Source organism: Neoarius graeffei, chromosome 9 (assembly GCF_027579695.1).
Source record: "Neoarius graeffei isolate fNeoGra1 chromosome 9, fNeoGra1.pri, whole genome shotgun sequence".
In the NCBI taxonomy this organism is placed as follows: Eukaryota; Metazoa; Chordata; class Actinopteri; order Siluriformes; family Ariidae; genus Neoarius; species Neoarius graeffei.
In genome coordinates, this window is record NC_083577.1 from 53,998,107 (window position 1) to 54,015,227 (window position 17,121).

A 17,121-nucleotide genomic window follows, 5' to 3' on the forward strand; every position below is an offset into this window, starting at 1 on the left:
AATTTTGACAAATTTTGATGATGCATGAGGCGGCAATGATCTACATTAGTGTAACTATCGTTTTTTGGAATTTTAATTCATTTTATTTATTTCAATGTTAGAATATATAATTTTTTGATAGCACCCCTAATGAAGGCGGCACGGTGGTGTAGTGGTTAGCGCTGTTGCCTCACAGCAAGAAGGTCCTGGGTTCGAGCCCCGTGGCTGGCGAGGGCCTTTCTGTGTCCGTGTGGGTTTCCTCCGGGTGCTCCGGTTTCCTCCACAGTCCAAAGACATGCAGGTTAGGTTAACTGGTGACTCTAAATTGACCGTAGGTGTGAATGTGAGTGTGAATGGTTGTCTGTGTCAGCCCTGTGATGACCTGGCGACTTGTCCAGGGTGTACCCCGCCTTTCGCCCGTAGTCAGCTGGGATAGGCTCCAGCTTGCCTGCGACCCTGTAGAAGGATAAAGCAGCTAGAGATAATGAGATGAGATGAGACCCCTAATGAAGCCAGACGGCACCCCAGGGTGCTGTGGCACCCCGGTTGAGAAAGGCTGGCCTAACCTGCATGTCTTTGGACTGTGGGGGAAACCGGAGCACCCGGAGGAAACCCACACAGACACGGGAGAGAACATGCAAACTCCACACAGAAAGGCCCTCGTCAGCCGCTGGGCTCGAACCCGGACCTTCTTGCTGTGAAGCGACAGTGCTAACCACTACACCACCGTGCTACCTGAGTTAGACATATATTTCCCCAAATTATTTGGATTTATGGGCATGACCAGAAGCTGTGGGAGTGGTTTGGCATCCAAGTTTCTGCACCCGCTCCACCACTGTTCCTGTGACTGAGATAGTTTACTTTTAATGTGACGTAAAGAAGAAACAGATCAATTCTTTTTTCCAGTAGGATATGTGTTTTTATTATTTCACTGTTATTTGGGGGGGTCTTTTATTCAGTAACCATGGATATTTTATTCCAATATTCCGATGTATTTCTGAAGATATTCTGAATAATGCAAATGATGAAATTCAGAGATGCTAATAATTCTGATCAGGACTGTATTTGCTTTCAGTCAGCAAATTGGGTGAAGTTGCATCTTTGTACTCCTTGATTGGGATTATATTTTCAAAAGCTCTCTGTCTCTAAGCACAGCGGCCAGTGCGGATCTCAAGTCTCGGCTTTCCTCCTCCTCGTTCTCGCGAGACGTGATGCCGCACCTGCGCGGACGGTCGGAGTCTGCGCACAACGGCCTCTGCAGCTGAGCGTCTCATCACCATCCATTCCACTGTTAAAGCGCGCGTCTAACCAGAATTAATATAAGGTGCCATGGCTGACGCCGCGAAATCATTTGCAAAAGACTTTCTAGCCGGTGGAGTCGCAGCTGCCATTTCTAAAACAGCCGTCGCGCCAATCGAGAGAGTAAAACTGCTTCTGCAGGTGAGAAGAACATTTTGTTCCGCAGCTCCTCATCATCTCTTGGTAGATGCTGTTATTTAAGAAATGCCAGTTATTTATTAATTTGTTTTTACCGCAGCTTGAAATAGCTGCAGTAGGACATGAGTTAGGCGTGTGAGTAGTTCCTGCAGTGACTTTATCCTTGGGAGGCCATGTTGGAGTCCTCTGCAGCATCCCTGCAGCCTCCCGGCATCCGCGTTAGAGGCTGAAACCTGTCTAGGGTGGACCAGATTTCCGTGTAACACGCATTGTAGTGGCATATAACACGTTTTATCTGGGTATTATGCTACACAGAATGTCCGCCTGCGCTTTGGTCGTGTAGACGCAGCGCTCCGGAATAGTAACACATCTGCAGCATTCACTGGCTTGTCCGTCATGAAGCGCACAGCCTGTTTCTTACGGCTAATGACTCGGTCACTGCGAACCGAGCAAAATGATTCAACTCCGAACTGATTCGAAGTTTCGAAGCCTACGCGCGTGACGGTTCGGATACGAGGTGCAAAGTGGATGATGCTTTATAAGTTAGGTGTGCAATATTTTTAAAACGGCATAAGCTTTGCCTATTTGTTCACGTTATTTAGCAACTACTGCTCACATTTTGTCCTAAGAATCAAGCCTGTTATGTTGGTTATAAGCTACAGTGCACGTTGCCATCTCTTACCAGCCCAGTGTAGTCAGTGCAGACCTAAAAGTCGTAAGAAGTCGCCAAATTACGTCACGTCATCGCAAATTAGCATATTCATTTAATTGCTATGATCATTTCAGACATCAAGTTGACTTGCTGACTGAGTTACATGTCGGTCCTGGGATCGAGATGCTGACCTCTTCTGCTCCTCAGACCTGCCTGATCCATCCTGGTGCCCTGTGTCTGGTTGGAGTCTCATCGCATCGCTCCTGTGGAGGGCGGCCCCATGTGGACAGTTGGGGGTCGCGCCTGGAGGACGCTCCGGACTCTTGCAGTGGTGCTTTTGTGGCTGGGGACTGCAGTTGACTTGCTGACTTTGGGACTGCAGTTGACTTGCTGACTTTGGGACTACGGATGTCGTGAATGGTTTTGCGCTCGGGTTTCCGTCGGTGTGGGGTTTATAGCATCAATGAAGCTGACTTCATGTTAGGACTGTTAATGTTATAGTCATGCTGTCTGTTGTTGCCCGGATGGGGATGGGTTCCCTTTTGAGTCTGGTTCCTCTCGAGGTTTCTTCCTCGTGTCGCCTGAGGGAGTTTTTCCTTGCCACCGTTGCCACAGGCTTGATCATTGGGGAAAGATTAGGGATAAAATTAGCTCATATTTTAAGTCGTTCAAATTCTGTAAAGTTGCTTTGTGACAATGTTTATTGTTAAAAGCGCTATACAAATAAACTTGACTTGACATCAAAGCATGTTACAAGAACATAATTTTAAGTATTTTCTGAAGACAATAGCATAGAGTTTCAAAACAGAAAATAATATATTATAAATGATCTCGGGGCGGCACGGTGGTGTAGTGGTTAGCGCTGTAGCCTCACAGCAAGAAGGTCCTGGGTTCGAGCCCCGGGGCCGGCGAGGGCCTTTCTGTGTGGAGTTTGCATGTTCTCCCCGTGTCCGCGTGGGTTTCCTCCGGGTGCTCCGGTTTCCCCCACAGTCCAAAGACATGCAGGTTAGGTTAACTGGTGACTCTAAATTGACCGTAGGTGTGAATGTGAGTGTGAATGGTTGTTTGTCTATGTGTCAGCCCTGTGATGACCTGGCGACTTGTCCAGGGTGTACCCCGCCTTTCGCCCGTAGTCAGCTGGGATAGGCTCCAGCTTGCCTGCGACCCTGTAGAAGGATAAAGCGGCTAGAGATAATGAGATGAGATAAATGATCTCTTTATATTACGGGGTGGTGCAGTGATTAGCACTGTCGCCTCACAGCAAGAAGGTTCTGGGTTCAATCTCGGGGGCCTTTCTGTGTGTTGCTTGCATGTTCTCCTTGTGCCTGTGTGGGTTTCCCCCCACAATCCAAAGACATTCAGTTAGTTTAACTGGCTACTCTAAATTGTCCATAGGTGTGAATGTTTGTTTCCCAAGTGGGCGGCACAGTGGTGTAGTGGTTAGCACTGTCGCCTCACAGCAAGAAGGTCCTGGATTCGAGCCCAACAGCCGACGAAGGCCTTTCTGTGTGGAGTTTGCATGCTCTCCCTGTGTCCATGTGGGGTGCGTGGGTTTCCTCCGGGTGCTCCGATTTCCTCCACAGTCCAAAGGCATGCAGGTTAGGCTAATTGGTGGCTCTAAATTGACCGTAGGTGTGAATGGTTGTCTGTGTCTATGTGTCAGCCTGGCGACCTGTCTAGGGTGTACCCTGCCTCTCGCCCATAGTTAGCTGGGATAGGCTCCAGCTTGCCTGCAACCCTGTAGGACAGGATAAGCAGCTACAGATAATGGATGGATGGATGTTCCCCAAGCCTGGAACTGGGAGGGTTGTGGCAAGAAGGTCATCTGGTGTAAAACTATGCTCCAATTAATATGACATGGATCCATAGGGTCCATATAGCAGTGACCCCACACATATCAGTGGGACAAGCTGGAAGGGGTAAGTCGTCTCTTTATATTATAAATCAGGGGTTCTCAACCTTTTCTACTTTGAGGCCCACCTATTCATACTTGTAATGAGTCGGGGCCCATTAAAAAAGATCCCCAGTGAGTTTGGCTCGTCTATTCTATTAGAATGTAATAATCTATTGTAAAGTGTGTTAATGGAATGCAACATCACTCCCTGTTACAGATGGGAGCCCAGGAATGAAATAAATGCAATAAAAACAAACTGCTTTTAATTGTAGGTATTGTATTTAAAACTGTATGGATGTATAAAACCATGCATGCAGGGCATTCTCAGCCAAAAGGGATTAATGATCCAGAAGTGGAGTCTGGGTGATTAACACAAGAACTTATTGCCATGTTTGTGTATAGAAAACAAGTAAGTTATTAAAACTGAGAAGTACACTCAAAAGAAGTGGATATAGAAACCACTCAGTGGGATTAGATCCTTACATGCTAACAAAGAGGTATTTTTCCTATGAGTTGGAAAATTATCCGTTGAGTTCCCCGACATCTCAAACTACCTGGTGCTGCAGACATTGTTCTCCACGGACACACAGATGAAAACCTGGAAGAGCATGGAGGCAAACAACTTTTTGTATGTGGCTGGGTTAAAGATCTGGGGATCAGGACACTACAAGATAGACGGCGGTAGATGGATCTAAGTGCAGGAACAGCGTTTATTAGCAGGTGTGATATTTACAAAAACAAACACACAAATGAAAGCAAAGTAGAGTATTTAAACAACGTTATAAACATGGTTTGAAACAAATGTGACAGCGATAAGGATGATCCTTCGCAACGCCTCTGTGAAAGCAGTGTCCGTATCTGCTGATTGCGCTCAAATCAGTATCAGGTGTTTCCCATAACAATCGGGTCCCAAGTGTGCACACTATGCACTCCATGAGTGTGTACGGCCACTCGAGCTGCACCAGACTTAAGCATGTGAAGGCGTGACAGTCAAGTGTTCACCTGCTGTGTGACCACAACTTTTAGCTCACGTGTATATCGCTGTGCATCACCACCAAAATGCCTCATTTTCATCAATAACCCATCATAAAGCATTATGAGCTGTAGTGTGACCGTAGCTTAATGAGGCGGATGTGACGTTGGATGCAACCCAGCAATTGTACCCGACTATGAGTAAAAATTAGCTTCAACTTGGAAAAAAATTTTGGGCCGCAGCCCAGTGGTTGAGAAACACTGTTATAAATGATCTCTGGGGATATCTTGGGTCAACTGTAGAAAGTAATGGCGAGTGTGGAAGAGATTGGATTGCAAGCAGTTTGGAATGGATGGAGGAGAGTGTTGGGGTGATTTGTGACAGAAGGGTACCAGCAAGAGTGAAAGTGTACAAGACAGTAGTAAGAGCAGTTATGTTGGATGGTTTAGAGCCAGTGGCACTGACAAAAAGACAGGAGGCTGAACTGAAGGTAGCAGAGCTGATGATGCTGAGATTTTCATTGGGAGTGACAAAGTTGGACAGGATTAGAAATGAGTATATTAGAGGGACAGCATACGTAGGACGGCTTGGAGACAAAGTGAGAGAGGTGAGATTGAGATGGTTTGGACACATACAGAGGAGAGATCCAGGGTATATTGGGAAAAGAATGCTGGAGATGGAGTTGCCAGGTAGAAGGAAAAGAGGAAGACCAAAGATGAGATTTACAGATGTGGTGAAGGAGGACATGAGGACGGGTGGTGTGACAGAAGAAGATATGGAGGACAGGAGGAGATGGAGGGACATTATCCGCTGTGGCGACCCCTAACGGGAACAACCGGAAGAAGAAGGAGATATCTTACAGAAATATGTATTTGGTTATGACACCACAAAGTATTTATGTTTGCAGAAAATGGTCAATACCAACTATTTTTACATTTACAAAATACTATAATTTCAATCAAGAATGCAGATTAAATGAAGCACTGGTAGCGAATAGTTGGGAAAGAGACATGAAGGAAACAGTTATGGATGGAAGAACTTACTTTTATTACTTGTAACTATAGCTAAGAAGAGAGTTTAAGATGAAAACAAATACTTGAGACAACAGTAATGATCAGGTATTGGTTATTGGGAACAACAATGATAAGTGATTAGTTGTTGGTTCATGCACATGCAACTCAATCAGGTGTCACACACTTGTGTTGAGTCACCTGAACTTGCTGTCTCTACTTGCATAACCAACAGCTGTGATGTGAGCTGCAGAACTGTAGTGAGTGTAGTAATGTAGTGTCAGTAATGTCTGTTGAAAAAAATGGCAAAATTTGTTGATAGGCTTTTTTTTTCAATAAAGTGGTTAACAGGGTCCCCAGTTCTAGCTCCAAAGGTTTTTACCCAAAGTAAATAAATATGAGCTAAATTATTCATTCATAATCAAAAATTATTGGCAATGTACTAACCCCATTTCCAGAAAATTCAGGATATTTTCCAAGTTGCAATGAAAAAAAAAAAGATGCCTGCAACACACTCAAGAGTTGGGACAGAGACATTATTACCATTGTATTACATCATCTTTCCTTGTAATAACACTTTTTAATCATATGGGATCTGAGGATACTGATTGTTGCAGTTTTGTAAATGGAATTTTTGTCCATTCTTGCTTGATACAAGACTTCAGCTACTCAACAATCCATGGTCACCGTTGTCTGATTCTCCTCTTCATGATGTGCCATACATTCTCAATATTAGACAGATCTGGACTGGCAGCAGGCCAGTCAAGCACATGCACTCTGTGTCTATGAAGTCATGCTGTTGTAACCTGTACAGAATGAGGCCTGGCATTGTCCTGCTCAAATAAGCATGGACTTCCAGGGAAGAGATGTTGCTTTGATGAATATGTCTGTCTAAAGTCCCAATATATGCACCAATATATCAATGGTACCTTCACACACATGCAACTCACACATGCCGTAGGCATTGATGCACCCCATACCATCACAGATGTTGGATTTTGCACCTTTCTCTGATAACAAACTGGATAGTTGTGCTCATCTTTGGCATTGAGAACTCAACGTTTGGTTTTCCCAAAAACAAGCTGAAATGTGGACTCATCTGACCACAGCGCATGTTTCCGTTGTTTTTTGGTCTATCTGAGATGAGTCTGGGCCCAGAGAAATCGGCGGCATTTGTGCATAGAATTGATGAATGGCTTCCTCCTTGTGTAATACAGTTTCAGACTGTATTTCTGGATGCAGCGGTGGACTGTGTTAAGTGACAACAATTTTACAAAGTACTCCCAAACCCATGTGGCTATATGTCACATTAGCACGACAGTTTCTCAGGCAGTGCCGCCTGAGGGCTTGAAGGTCACGCACACTCAACAGTAGTTTCTGACCTTGCCCTTTATACACTGAAATGCCTCTGAATTCTCTAAATCTTTTCATAATATTATGCATTGTAGATTTTGAAAGACCTAAAATCTTGCATTGAGAAATGCTCTTTTTGAATTGACTAACAATTCTCTCACAAATTTTAGCACAAAGGGCTGAGCCATGACCCATCCTTGCATGCAAAGACGGAATCTTTGGTGCATGCTCCTTTTATACCCAATCATGTTACCAAATAACCTGTTAACTGTGGAATCTTCTAAAATGGTGTTACCTGGATATCCAATAAACAGATCAAATTCTAAATTTGTTTATATTTACAAAATACAATTAAGTTGATCAGGAAAATGATTGAAAATCTTTTCTTTGTACCTTTTGTCAGTTAAATAAAGGTTCATGTGAATTAACAAATCACAGATTTTTGTTTTTATTACATTTTGGAAAATATCCTGTTTCTGGAAATGGGATTAGTATAACTGTGCTTCATGAGGTTCACATTAATTGGCCCCCCTTTGCCTGAAAAAAAAAATCATAGAATTAATTTCATATATGAAATATAATTAATAAATAAAGTGAGTTCGCATTGCAGTAATTTTATGTTGAATGTTCCTCAGACAATCATGGATCAGTACACAAGTTGTGGCTCTCCAGCTGTAATGGGGTCTTTATTCTAAAACCTTGGTCTCTCTCTCTCTGTCAAGACAAACCAATAAAATGATTTGTTTTGTTTCAGAATAAAACAGAATGGAAAAGTTTAAGACTTGTTTCTATCATTGTATCTACCATCACTACTTTTAAGCCATCCATCCATCTTTAAGCTAAACGTATAAAAAATAGTCTGTCAAACCTGTGGGCTGTTTATGTGTAATTACCTCACTCACTACGGAGTAAGCGGGGCAAGGTATTGTTTTCGGTCGCGTTTCTTTGTTTTTTGTTAGCAATGGTACGGGAAAACGGCTGGACCAATCTTCATGAAACTTTCAGGCTAGATGGACATTGGTCTCAAATAGAACCTCCAACATTTTGAGGGTCATCTGGTCAAGGTCAATGTCACAGTGACCAAAAAGATAAAAAAAAAAATTTAAAGCCGCAAGCGGCCTTGACGGGCCCTCGCGCCAGCGGCCAAGGGGGGCGGGGGCATGCGTCCCCGCGAAATACCTTCCACAGCTTCTTCGGCAAGAGACATTACTCCCACAATGGCGACAAAGCACAGAATTGGACACATGGCAACAATAGGGTCTCGCACTGTACGGTGCTCGGGCCCTAATAATAATAATAATAATAATAATAATCCTTCAAAAACAATAGGGTCTCACACTGTACGGTGCTCGGGCCCTAATAATAATAATAATAACTAGAAACTATATGCCAAGCAGGCACCTTAATGCGAGAGGCAAAAATCACAACACGTTAGGGGGCGCTATAGAGGCCCTGAGGCCCGCCTGGATCTGGGCTTCTGGTTCTCAGGAGCGGTGGCAGTCTAAGAAAAAGGAGCCAAATTTTGTGCGTTGTCGACCATGGCAAGCGCCCCAATAAGGGTCTTGTAAAGAGTTTGCTTGCCAAGTTTGACAAATCAGAAGCCGCAATATCATTTTTGCCATAACCAGCACCCCCAGGGGCGAAAGTGCACAAAATTTGGCGTATATGTCAGGTGAGCTATGAAGAGTTTGCGTATGAAGTTTGATGACAATTGAGTAAATAGAAGATGAGATATAGATTTTTGAAGAATAAATTTTTTGGTTTTTCCCATGTCAGTAGGTGGCGCTATGCTGTACATGAGCGATTATGAGTTGGAAAAATAAGTGTCTACAACAGCAACGTACTATCACAAGGTAGTGGTGTGAAGGAAAAGCATTATGGAATTATTTACCAAAAACCCGTTTTGGAGCAATTGCGTCGGCCAAAAACAGCGCCCCCCATGGACGAAAATTCCCAAAATGTGGTATACATGACATGGGAGGTAGTAAGAGGGTGGCCGTGAAGTTTGACCAAATTTGAGGAAAGATTGGATTTTTTGCCCAAAAATAGCGCCCCCAGTGGCGAAATATCACAGAAATTGGGTAACATGTCAGAAGCCCAATGAGTGATTTGCGTGTGAAGTATGAGCAGTTTTGAGCAATTAGAAGATTTGTTATGAATTTTTAAGCATGTAAAATTGTGCATTGAAAATTGATTGACGTATAACTTCTGAACGGTTTATCCTACGTGAAACGTATTTAGTAACTTTTGTCAGCCATGTCTGTAGATGATGTGTATCAATTTTGGTGACATTCCTATGAACGGTCTAGGAGGAGTTGCGCCGTCTTCGTGGCCATGCATTTCGCACAAAAGTGAAATTACCTCACTTCCTGTTGGTCGTGGCTAATGCATTGGCATTACATTTTTGTCCGGCTTAGTGAGATACATATGCGTACCAAATGGCATGCCACTACTACAAACTACATGGCAACCAGGCACCTTAATGCGGGAGGCCAAAATCACAACGACTTAGGGGGCGCTATAGAGGCCCTGAGCCCCGGCCAAGTTTGGGCTTTTGGTTCTGAGTAGCGGTGGCAATTCTTGGAACTGGTGCCAAATTTCGTGCGTTTTCGCCCATGGCAAGCGCCCCGAAAATGGCCCAACAGCGGAGAAAAATAAAGAAGAAGAAGAAGAAGAATAGTGAACTCTTACAAGATCAATAGGGCCTTCGCCCATTCGGGCTCGGGCCCTAAAAAGCTCTGAACTCAGACTGCAGGAGCGCTACTTCGGAAAGACTCCTCCCACAAACACGCTGCTTGGATCACTACCTGCCTCGTTTGCATACGCTATGCTGTCATTAGATGGTTTCTTGGTTCGTTTACATATGCAAAGGAAGGGGCTTTGGCCCCGCCTACTTTTAAACCCCATTGATAAAAACTTCCCCGCTCTGTTGATTTATTATTATTATTAGCTTGCCCGCTATGGACTAGACTAAAGAAATCGCTTTCAGACATATTTATTCTTATTACAGCAGAGGTCTCAAAAGTAGCCAGTCAGCGGTGGCAAATCGCCGTCTGTAGTAGGATTTGCAGCCGGATTTTTCACTGAGTAACAAAAATATTTTTGTTTACATGTCTATTCAAAACTGAGCAGTGCGCAATGTGAAAATAAGTTTCATTCAACTAAATAATGGCCAGGGTTCCTGCTGGCGCTCGTCACACTTGTCACTGATGAATATAATCCATCAGTGATGAAGAGAAAATTACTAGCAGTCGTCACGGTGACGAATGTGTGTCATCATTGTCATCAGTCATCTTTTATAGAAATCCCTCCATTTGATGGTCAAAGCCCCTTCCGTCCCAGAGCACATCGGGCAGTGTCAGTAATACAGGGGTCGGTGAAAAAAAACAACAACACTACACTGAAAGCGCTGTCAGCCGGCAAGCGACCTAAGGGAGCTCCGTTTCTGGGCGATAGCCCCCGGGTATTTTCAGCCTCAAAAAACATAAGAGATTAATAGAAAACACCTGACTGGAAGGTCATCTGGGATTTTGATTGTTGTAATTTAATAATGTAGCTTAGAATGTGTGTCTTTGTGGTCCTAAAGGAGAGAGATGTGAGTGAGAAATGATATTTTTATTAAACTGATGATTAATTTTACTAGTGACATTAAGTCAGTGGACACGTGCCTCAGTTTCTTGAGACATTATGGGTGCTGATGATAGCTTAATAATAAAGAGTCAGCAACTGAAGTGAATGACAAATTTAAAAAGAGCAGTGCAAAAATCAGTGATAAAGATGTCATAACCTGTGAATGTGTGTGGGTGATGATATTTCTTGTAAAGTTAGACATAACCTCGCCAATCTATCTACAGTGGTGCTTGAAAGTTTGTGAGCCCTTTAGAATTTTCTATATTTCTGCATAAATATGACCTGAAAGATCATCAGATTTTCACTCAAGTCCTAAAAGTAGATAAAGAGGACCCAGTTAAATAAATGAGACAAAAATAAAATATAGATTTAGGCACTGCCTAAAAGCGGAGCTCCCGTCTGTTTCTAGGTTGTAGAATTTTCTTATATCATAGCCAGCCTCTTTTGTTTTATTTTTTTACCGGCTAACACTGGTCACTAGGTGGTATGTATGACTGGCAATTACTAACACTGGCCACTGGGCTGTACATAGAACTGGCAATTACTAACACTGGCCACTGGGCTGTATGTAGGACTAGCAATTACTAACACTGGCCACTGGGCTGTATGTAGGACTGGCAATTACTAACACTGGCCACTAGGTGGTGTGTATGACTGGCAATTACTAACACTGGCCATTAGATGGTGTGTATGACTGGCAATTACTAACACTGGCCGCTAGGTGGTGTTTGGGACTGGTAATTACAAACACTGGTATGGTGGTAGGCACGCACAGGACCGAAACCATCAGAAAACAACTCGATGGGTTTCTTTATATATCCACACTCTATGCCTATAGGGCTCTGCTGGCGTGGGCCTTTGGTCTGCGCAGGAGGTCCCCTATTATACTTGGTCATTTATTTATTGAGGAAAATGATCCAATATTACGTATCTGTGAGTGGCAAAAGTATGTGACCCTTTGCTTTCAGTATCTGGTTTGACCCCCTTGTGCAGCAATAACTGCAACCAAACATTTCCAGTAACTGTTGATCAGTCCTGCACACCGGCTTGGAGGAAGTTTAGCCCATTCCTCTGTACAGAACAGCTTCAACTCTGGGATGTTGGTGGGTTTCCTCACATGAACTGCTCGCTTCAGGTCCTTCCACAACATTTTGATTAGATTAAGGTCAGGACTTTGACTTGGCCATTCCAAAACATTAACTTTATTCTTCTTTAACCATTCTTTGGTAGAACGACTTGTGTGCTTTGGGTCGTTGTCTTGCTGCATGACCCACCTTCTCTTGAGATTCACTTAATGGACAGATGTCTTGACATTTTCCTTTAAAATTCGCTGGTATAATTCAGAATTCATTGTTCCATCAATGATGGCGAGCCATCCTGGCCCAGATGCAGCAAAACAGGCCCAAACCATGATACTACCACCACCATGTTTCACAGATGGGATAAGGTTCTTATGCTGGAATGCAGTGTTTTCCTTTCTCCAAACATAACGCGTCCAATTTTAAACCAAAAAGTTCTATTTTGTTCTCATCCGTCCACAAAACATTTTTCCAATAGCCTTCTGGCTTGTCCATGTGATCTTTAGCAAACTGCAGACGAGCAGCAATGTTCTTTTTGGAGAGCAGTGGCTTTCTCCTTGCAACCCTGCCATGCATACCATTGTTGTTCAGTGTTCTCCTGATGGTGGACTCATGAAGATTAACATTAGCCAATGTGAGAGAGGCCTTCAGTTGCTTAGAAGTTACCCTGGGGTCCTTTGTGACCTCACTGACTATTACATGCCTCGCTCTTGGCATGATCTTTGTTGGTCGACCACTCCTGGGGAGGGTAACCATGGTTTTGAATTTCCTCCATTTGTACACAATCTGTCTGACTGTGGATTGATAGAGTCCAAACTCTTTAGAGATGGTTTTGTAACCTTCATCAGCAATGCTTTTTCTGAGGTCCTCAGAAATCTCCTTTGTTCGTGCCATGATACACTTCCACAAAGATGTGTTGTGAAGATCAGACTTTGATAGATCCCTGTTCTTTAAATAAAACAGGGTACCCACTCACACCTGATTTAAATCAATGGGATAACAAACACCTGACTCTAATTTCACCTTCAAATTAACTGCTAATCCTCGAGGTTCGCATACTTTTGCCACTCACAGATATGTAATATTGGACCATTTTCCTCAATAAATAAATGACCAAGTATAATATTTTTGTCTCATTCGTTTAACTGGGTTCTCTTTATCTACTTTTAGGACTTGTGTGAAAATCTAATGATGTTTTAGGTCATATTTATGCAGAAATATGGAAAATTCTAAAGGGTTCACAAACTTTCAAGCACCACTGTATGCCAATCACCCTTAAAAAAATGCAAGCCTCGGGAAAACTGGACTGAGCCCCTGGTCTGTTCAATAGTTCGAATAGAAACAGACACTATTTTGCTGTTTACAATAAATTGGAAATTCCTCCCCAAAAGCCTTGAAACTGTGTCTCAGATAAACCCAGTTTTCCATTTTTCTCGCCTATGGTTCACGGTGAAGGGCTTCAGCCTTTTTAATTGTACCCTTCTACTCTCTGCCTTGTACCCTTCTATTCCCCTAAACGTTGAGACCATTGTTACAGAGGGAAAGTGTGTTCCACTGAGCTCTAGCACCAGGCCATTTCCGGGAAATAAGAGTTTGGGTCATGGTGACAGCGTGTGTATGTCAGCCTCGGTTCGGAGGTTTCAGTTTCAAAAACTGTAAGAGGTAAGAGTAAAATAATATAAAGTACAGACACTTGGTATATTTTACTTCTGTGATTTTTAAATTGTTCATTTTTGGATTACGCTTCATTTTTGTGGCTCCTCCCTCAGAGTAAATATATATACTATATTTACTGTATGGACATGGTATCAGAAAACAATTTTATTTATAAGCAGTCGCCACATATACCCATAGGGTACCTAATTTTTTTTGCGGTATCTTCATATTCATCATAAGTGCTACCGGGCGAGGTTTGTTTTGCCTGGCAACACTTGTTTAATAATAGACTGCAAAATACATGGCAAAATTCTTGACAGTGTTAACTTAGTTATTTCACCATGCAGGTACAACATGCCAGCAAACAAATCAGCGCTGACCAGCAATACAAAGGAATTATCGACTGTGTCGTAAGGATTCCCAAAGAGCAAGGCTTTGCCTCCTTCTGGCGTGGCAATCTAGCCAATGTCATCCGTTACTTCCCCACACAAGCCCTCAACTTTGCCTTCAAGGACAAATATAAGCAGGTCTTCTTAGGTGGTGTTGACAAGCATACTCAATTCTGGCGCTATTTTGCTGGAAACCTGGCATCTGGAGGTGCAGCAGGAGCCACATCTCTTTGTTTCGTCTATCCCCTCGACTTTGCCCGTACCCGTTTGGCAGTTGATGTGGGAAAAGCCTCATCTTCCAGAGAATTCACCGGCTTGGGTAACTGCCTGACTAAGATCTTCAAGTCTGATGGATTGCGAGGCCTGTATCAAGGCTTTAGCGTCTCTGTGCAGGGCATCATCATCTACAGGGCAGCATACTTTGGGATCTACGACACAGCCAAAGGTAAAACCTTTCCCGGGACATCTCCACTATTAGCACGACAGAAGTGAGCTTTGTGTGTAATCCATGCTCGCATGCTTATTTATTTACATGTGTTGATTCTTGTGCATGGTGGCGGACAGGCATGCTTCCTGACCCCAAGAACACCCACATTGTGGTTAGCTGGATGATTGCACAGAGTGTCACAGCAGTAGCTGGTGTGGTTTCTTACCCATTCGACACCGTCAGACGTCGCATGATGATGCAGTCTGGACGCAAAGGAGGTACAGCTCTCAGACATATTATTTACTTGCACACACAGTTGTAATATGGAGAACAATAGATTATAACACTGTAGATTGAAAAGACTGAGTGACTTCCACGGCTCCCCATAATGAAAGCATTCATATGAACTCAAGTCTGTGTTTTGTTCTCACAGCCGACATTATGTACACTGGGACACTCGACTGCTGGAGGAAGATTGCACGCGATGAGGGCGCCAAAGCATTCTTCAAAGGAGCTTGGTCGAATGTTCTCAGAGGCATGGGAGGTGCTTTTGTGCTTGTGCTATATGATGAATTCAAGAAATTTGTTTAATCACGCCAAGCCAGTAGTAAGAATTAAAAAGAAAAATCATATAATAGATCTAATTGCTAAAGTATATCATGCTTTCCCCAAACATTGTTCTCTTTGCAGTGTGTAGCTAGTTATCTATGTAAAAGTCCAATATAAATCCTGTATATTATTTAATCTGTGTAGCATTTATTTAAACACAATGTGAATTAGTTTCTATTGGCATATAATACTGCACAAACCTAAATAGTAGTTTATTTTTGTTGCTTATCTTTAATAAAATTGGGTTATTATGGAATGTTATTGTTTTGTTGTGTATGAACACTTGGCACAAAATGACTAAAAATAAGACTAGATCGTGTAATAGGTTTTGAAAGTATTAACCAATGTCCCAGGCTCGAATGTAATGGCTAGTATATAGCAACGGTTTATCTTCATTCCATAAAATTGTAGGAAAATTGAAAAATGCTACTTAACTCTAATAACAAGTATATAAAACCAGATAAAGGATCAAACACAACAGATTAAAATTTGAGCCATGAATTTCCTTTTCATTTCTGTCCAAACTTGGATAAGCATAGGCTTGGCTGGTTCAGAGATGGATTCAACATGATGCTTTAATTCCCCTCTTTGCGAATTGGAAAATGATCAGCACAGTAAATGGCGCCAACACTGTTACTACAGAGCCAGAGAAATGGCCTTCACATTCAGAGCCTGGGTGACATGACGAGTAACCTTTTTTGTGGAACACTGCTAAAAGTATTTTCCTTCTCAAGCAATGAAGGAAGTTATATTTTCATGGTGATTTTCTTGTCAGTATGTCAAGTTATGCCAGACTGATCTCGATTAATAAGATCTCATTATAAGGAATGTAAACGTCCAGGTGAAAAGGACAACCGTTTGTGTCCACATGGGACAGTGTAAAGAGACATCGCCCATCGTGTGAAATATGTTGTAGACAGACATTGAGAGAAAACACATTCGCAGAGATGTTATTCTTGACTAAACAGCCGGAATGCTTGTAAACACAATAAAAGTAAATACCTCAGATGTTTAAAGGTGTCCTTCTTGACTTCAACACAAAGAATCTAATGATGACTCTGCCATAAAATCACCTTTATTTATTTCCAACCAAATCTTTCCTAATTTTCCTAATATTCATAGACTTCGACTCTAGTGATGCTATATTATCAATATGTGAATATTGGTACACTGTTATATTGATATTATTGCATAGTTTACTGAAAATATCTGTGGTTTACCTGATACTGTAAACTGATCCACTGTCCTCAGCATGAGAGGTGAATTTAAATAAGAATCTTTGGCTAATAAATGAAAAAGAACAATAATAGTTTGAACCAAAGTTTTTCAAAGCATCTGTAATCAGGCTGGTCTGAAATCACAGCTGGCCACACTCAGTCCATAATGTCTCCCAATTGTTTATCAACAGAGAGATTTTGCAAGTCTATGTAATGAAAACCACACAAGTCATGCAACGTATGTCGAGATCAAAGGCCAATGTCAATTACTGAAATGACTGCAAAACTGAGCAATCTTCTGTAATGTGAGCTGCCTTGTCTGACTCCCATCATACTGTACATGTCAGATAAATATTAAGTCATTTTTTTCTCCAGTGCAGCTCTAACAAAGGCCTGGGATTGCCAACCTGCAAGTAATTATAGTCCGAGTGTTAAGTGCTTTGATATTAAAATGACTGGTTTAAAACCATTAACTGTTCTCAGATAGCAGCAAATTTACAACTGCTTCCATATGTTGCTGGTAGGGAAACTTGGATAGCATGTGGAAACCTTATCTGCTTTTTACTAGAAAGCTGTTTTTTTGCATTAACTACTTGTAAAGACATCGTTTATGCATTATATAACAAATATATTTTGTATTATGTATAAATCTAAATTTGTTGAAGGATTTTTGTCCTTTTGTAAGGATTTATACTAAACCCTGTAGAAAATGAAGTGATTTCTAAAATGGGTTCTGGGGACGATGGTGCAGTTACACGGCAACATCCACATGATGGCGCTGTTGAAAAGGAAATTGACACATCAACGAACACGTCA

The 17,121-nt window shown here is 42.3% G+C and overlaps 1 protein-coding gene across 1 annotated transcript; it reads left to right on the forward strand.

Moving 5' to 3' along the window:
* The first annotated feature begins 1,238 nt into the window (after positions 1 to 1,238).
* Positions 1,239 to 16,082, forward strand: slc25a6 (solute carrier family 25 member 6). Its single transcript, XM_060928759.1, has 4 exons — positions 1,239 to 1,419; positions 14,011 to 14,497; positions 14,617 to 14,757; positions 14,913 to 16,082. The coding sequence occupies exons 1-4, from the start codon at positions 1,309 to 1,311 to the stop codon at positions 15,068 to 15,070; spliced, it is 897 nt and encodes a 298-aa protein (XP_060784742.1). The 5' UTR covers positions 1,239 to 1,308; the 3' UTR covers positions 15,071 to 16,082.
* Positions 16,083 to 17,121: the final 1,039 nt, after the last annotated feature.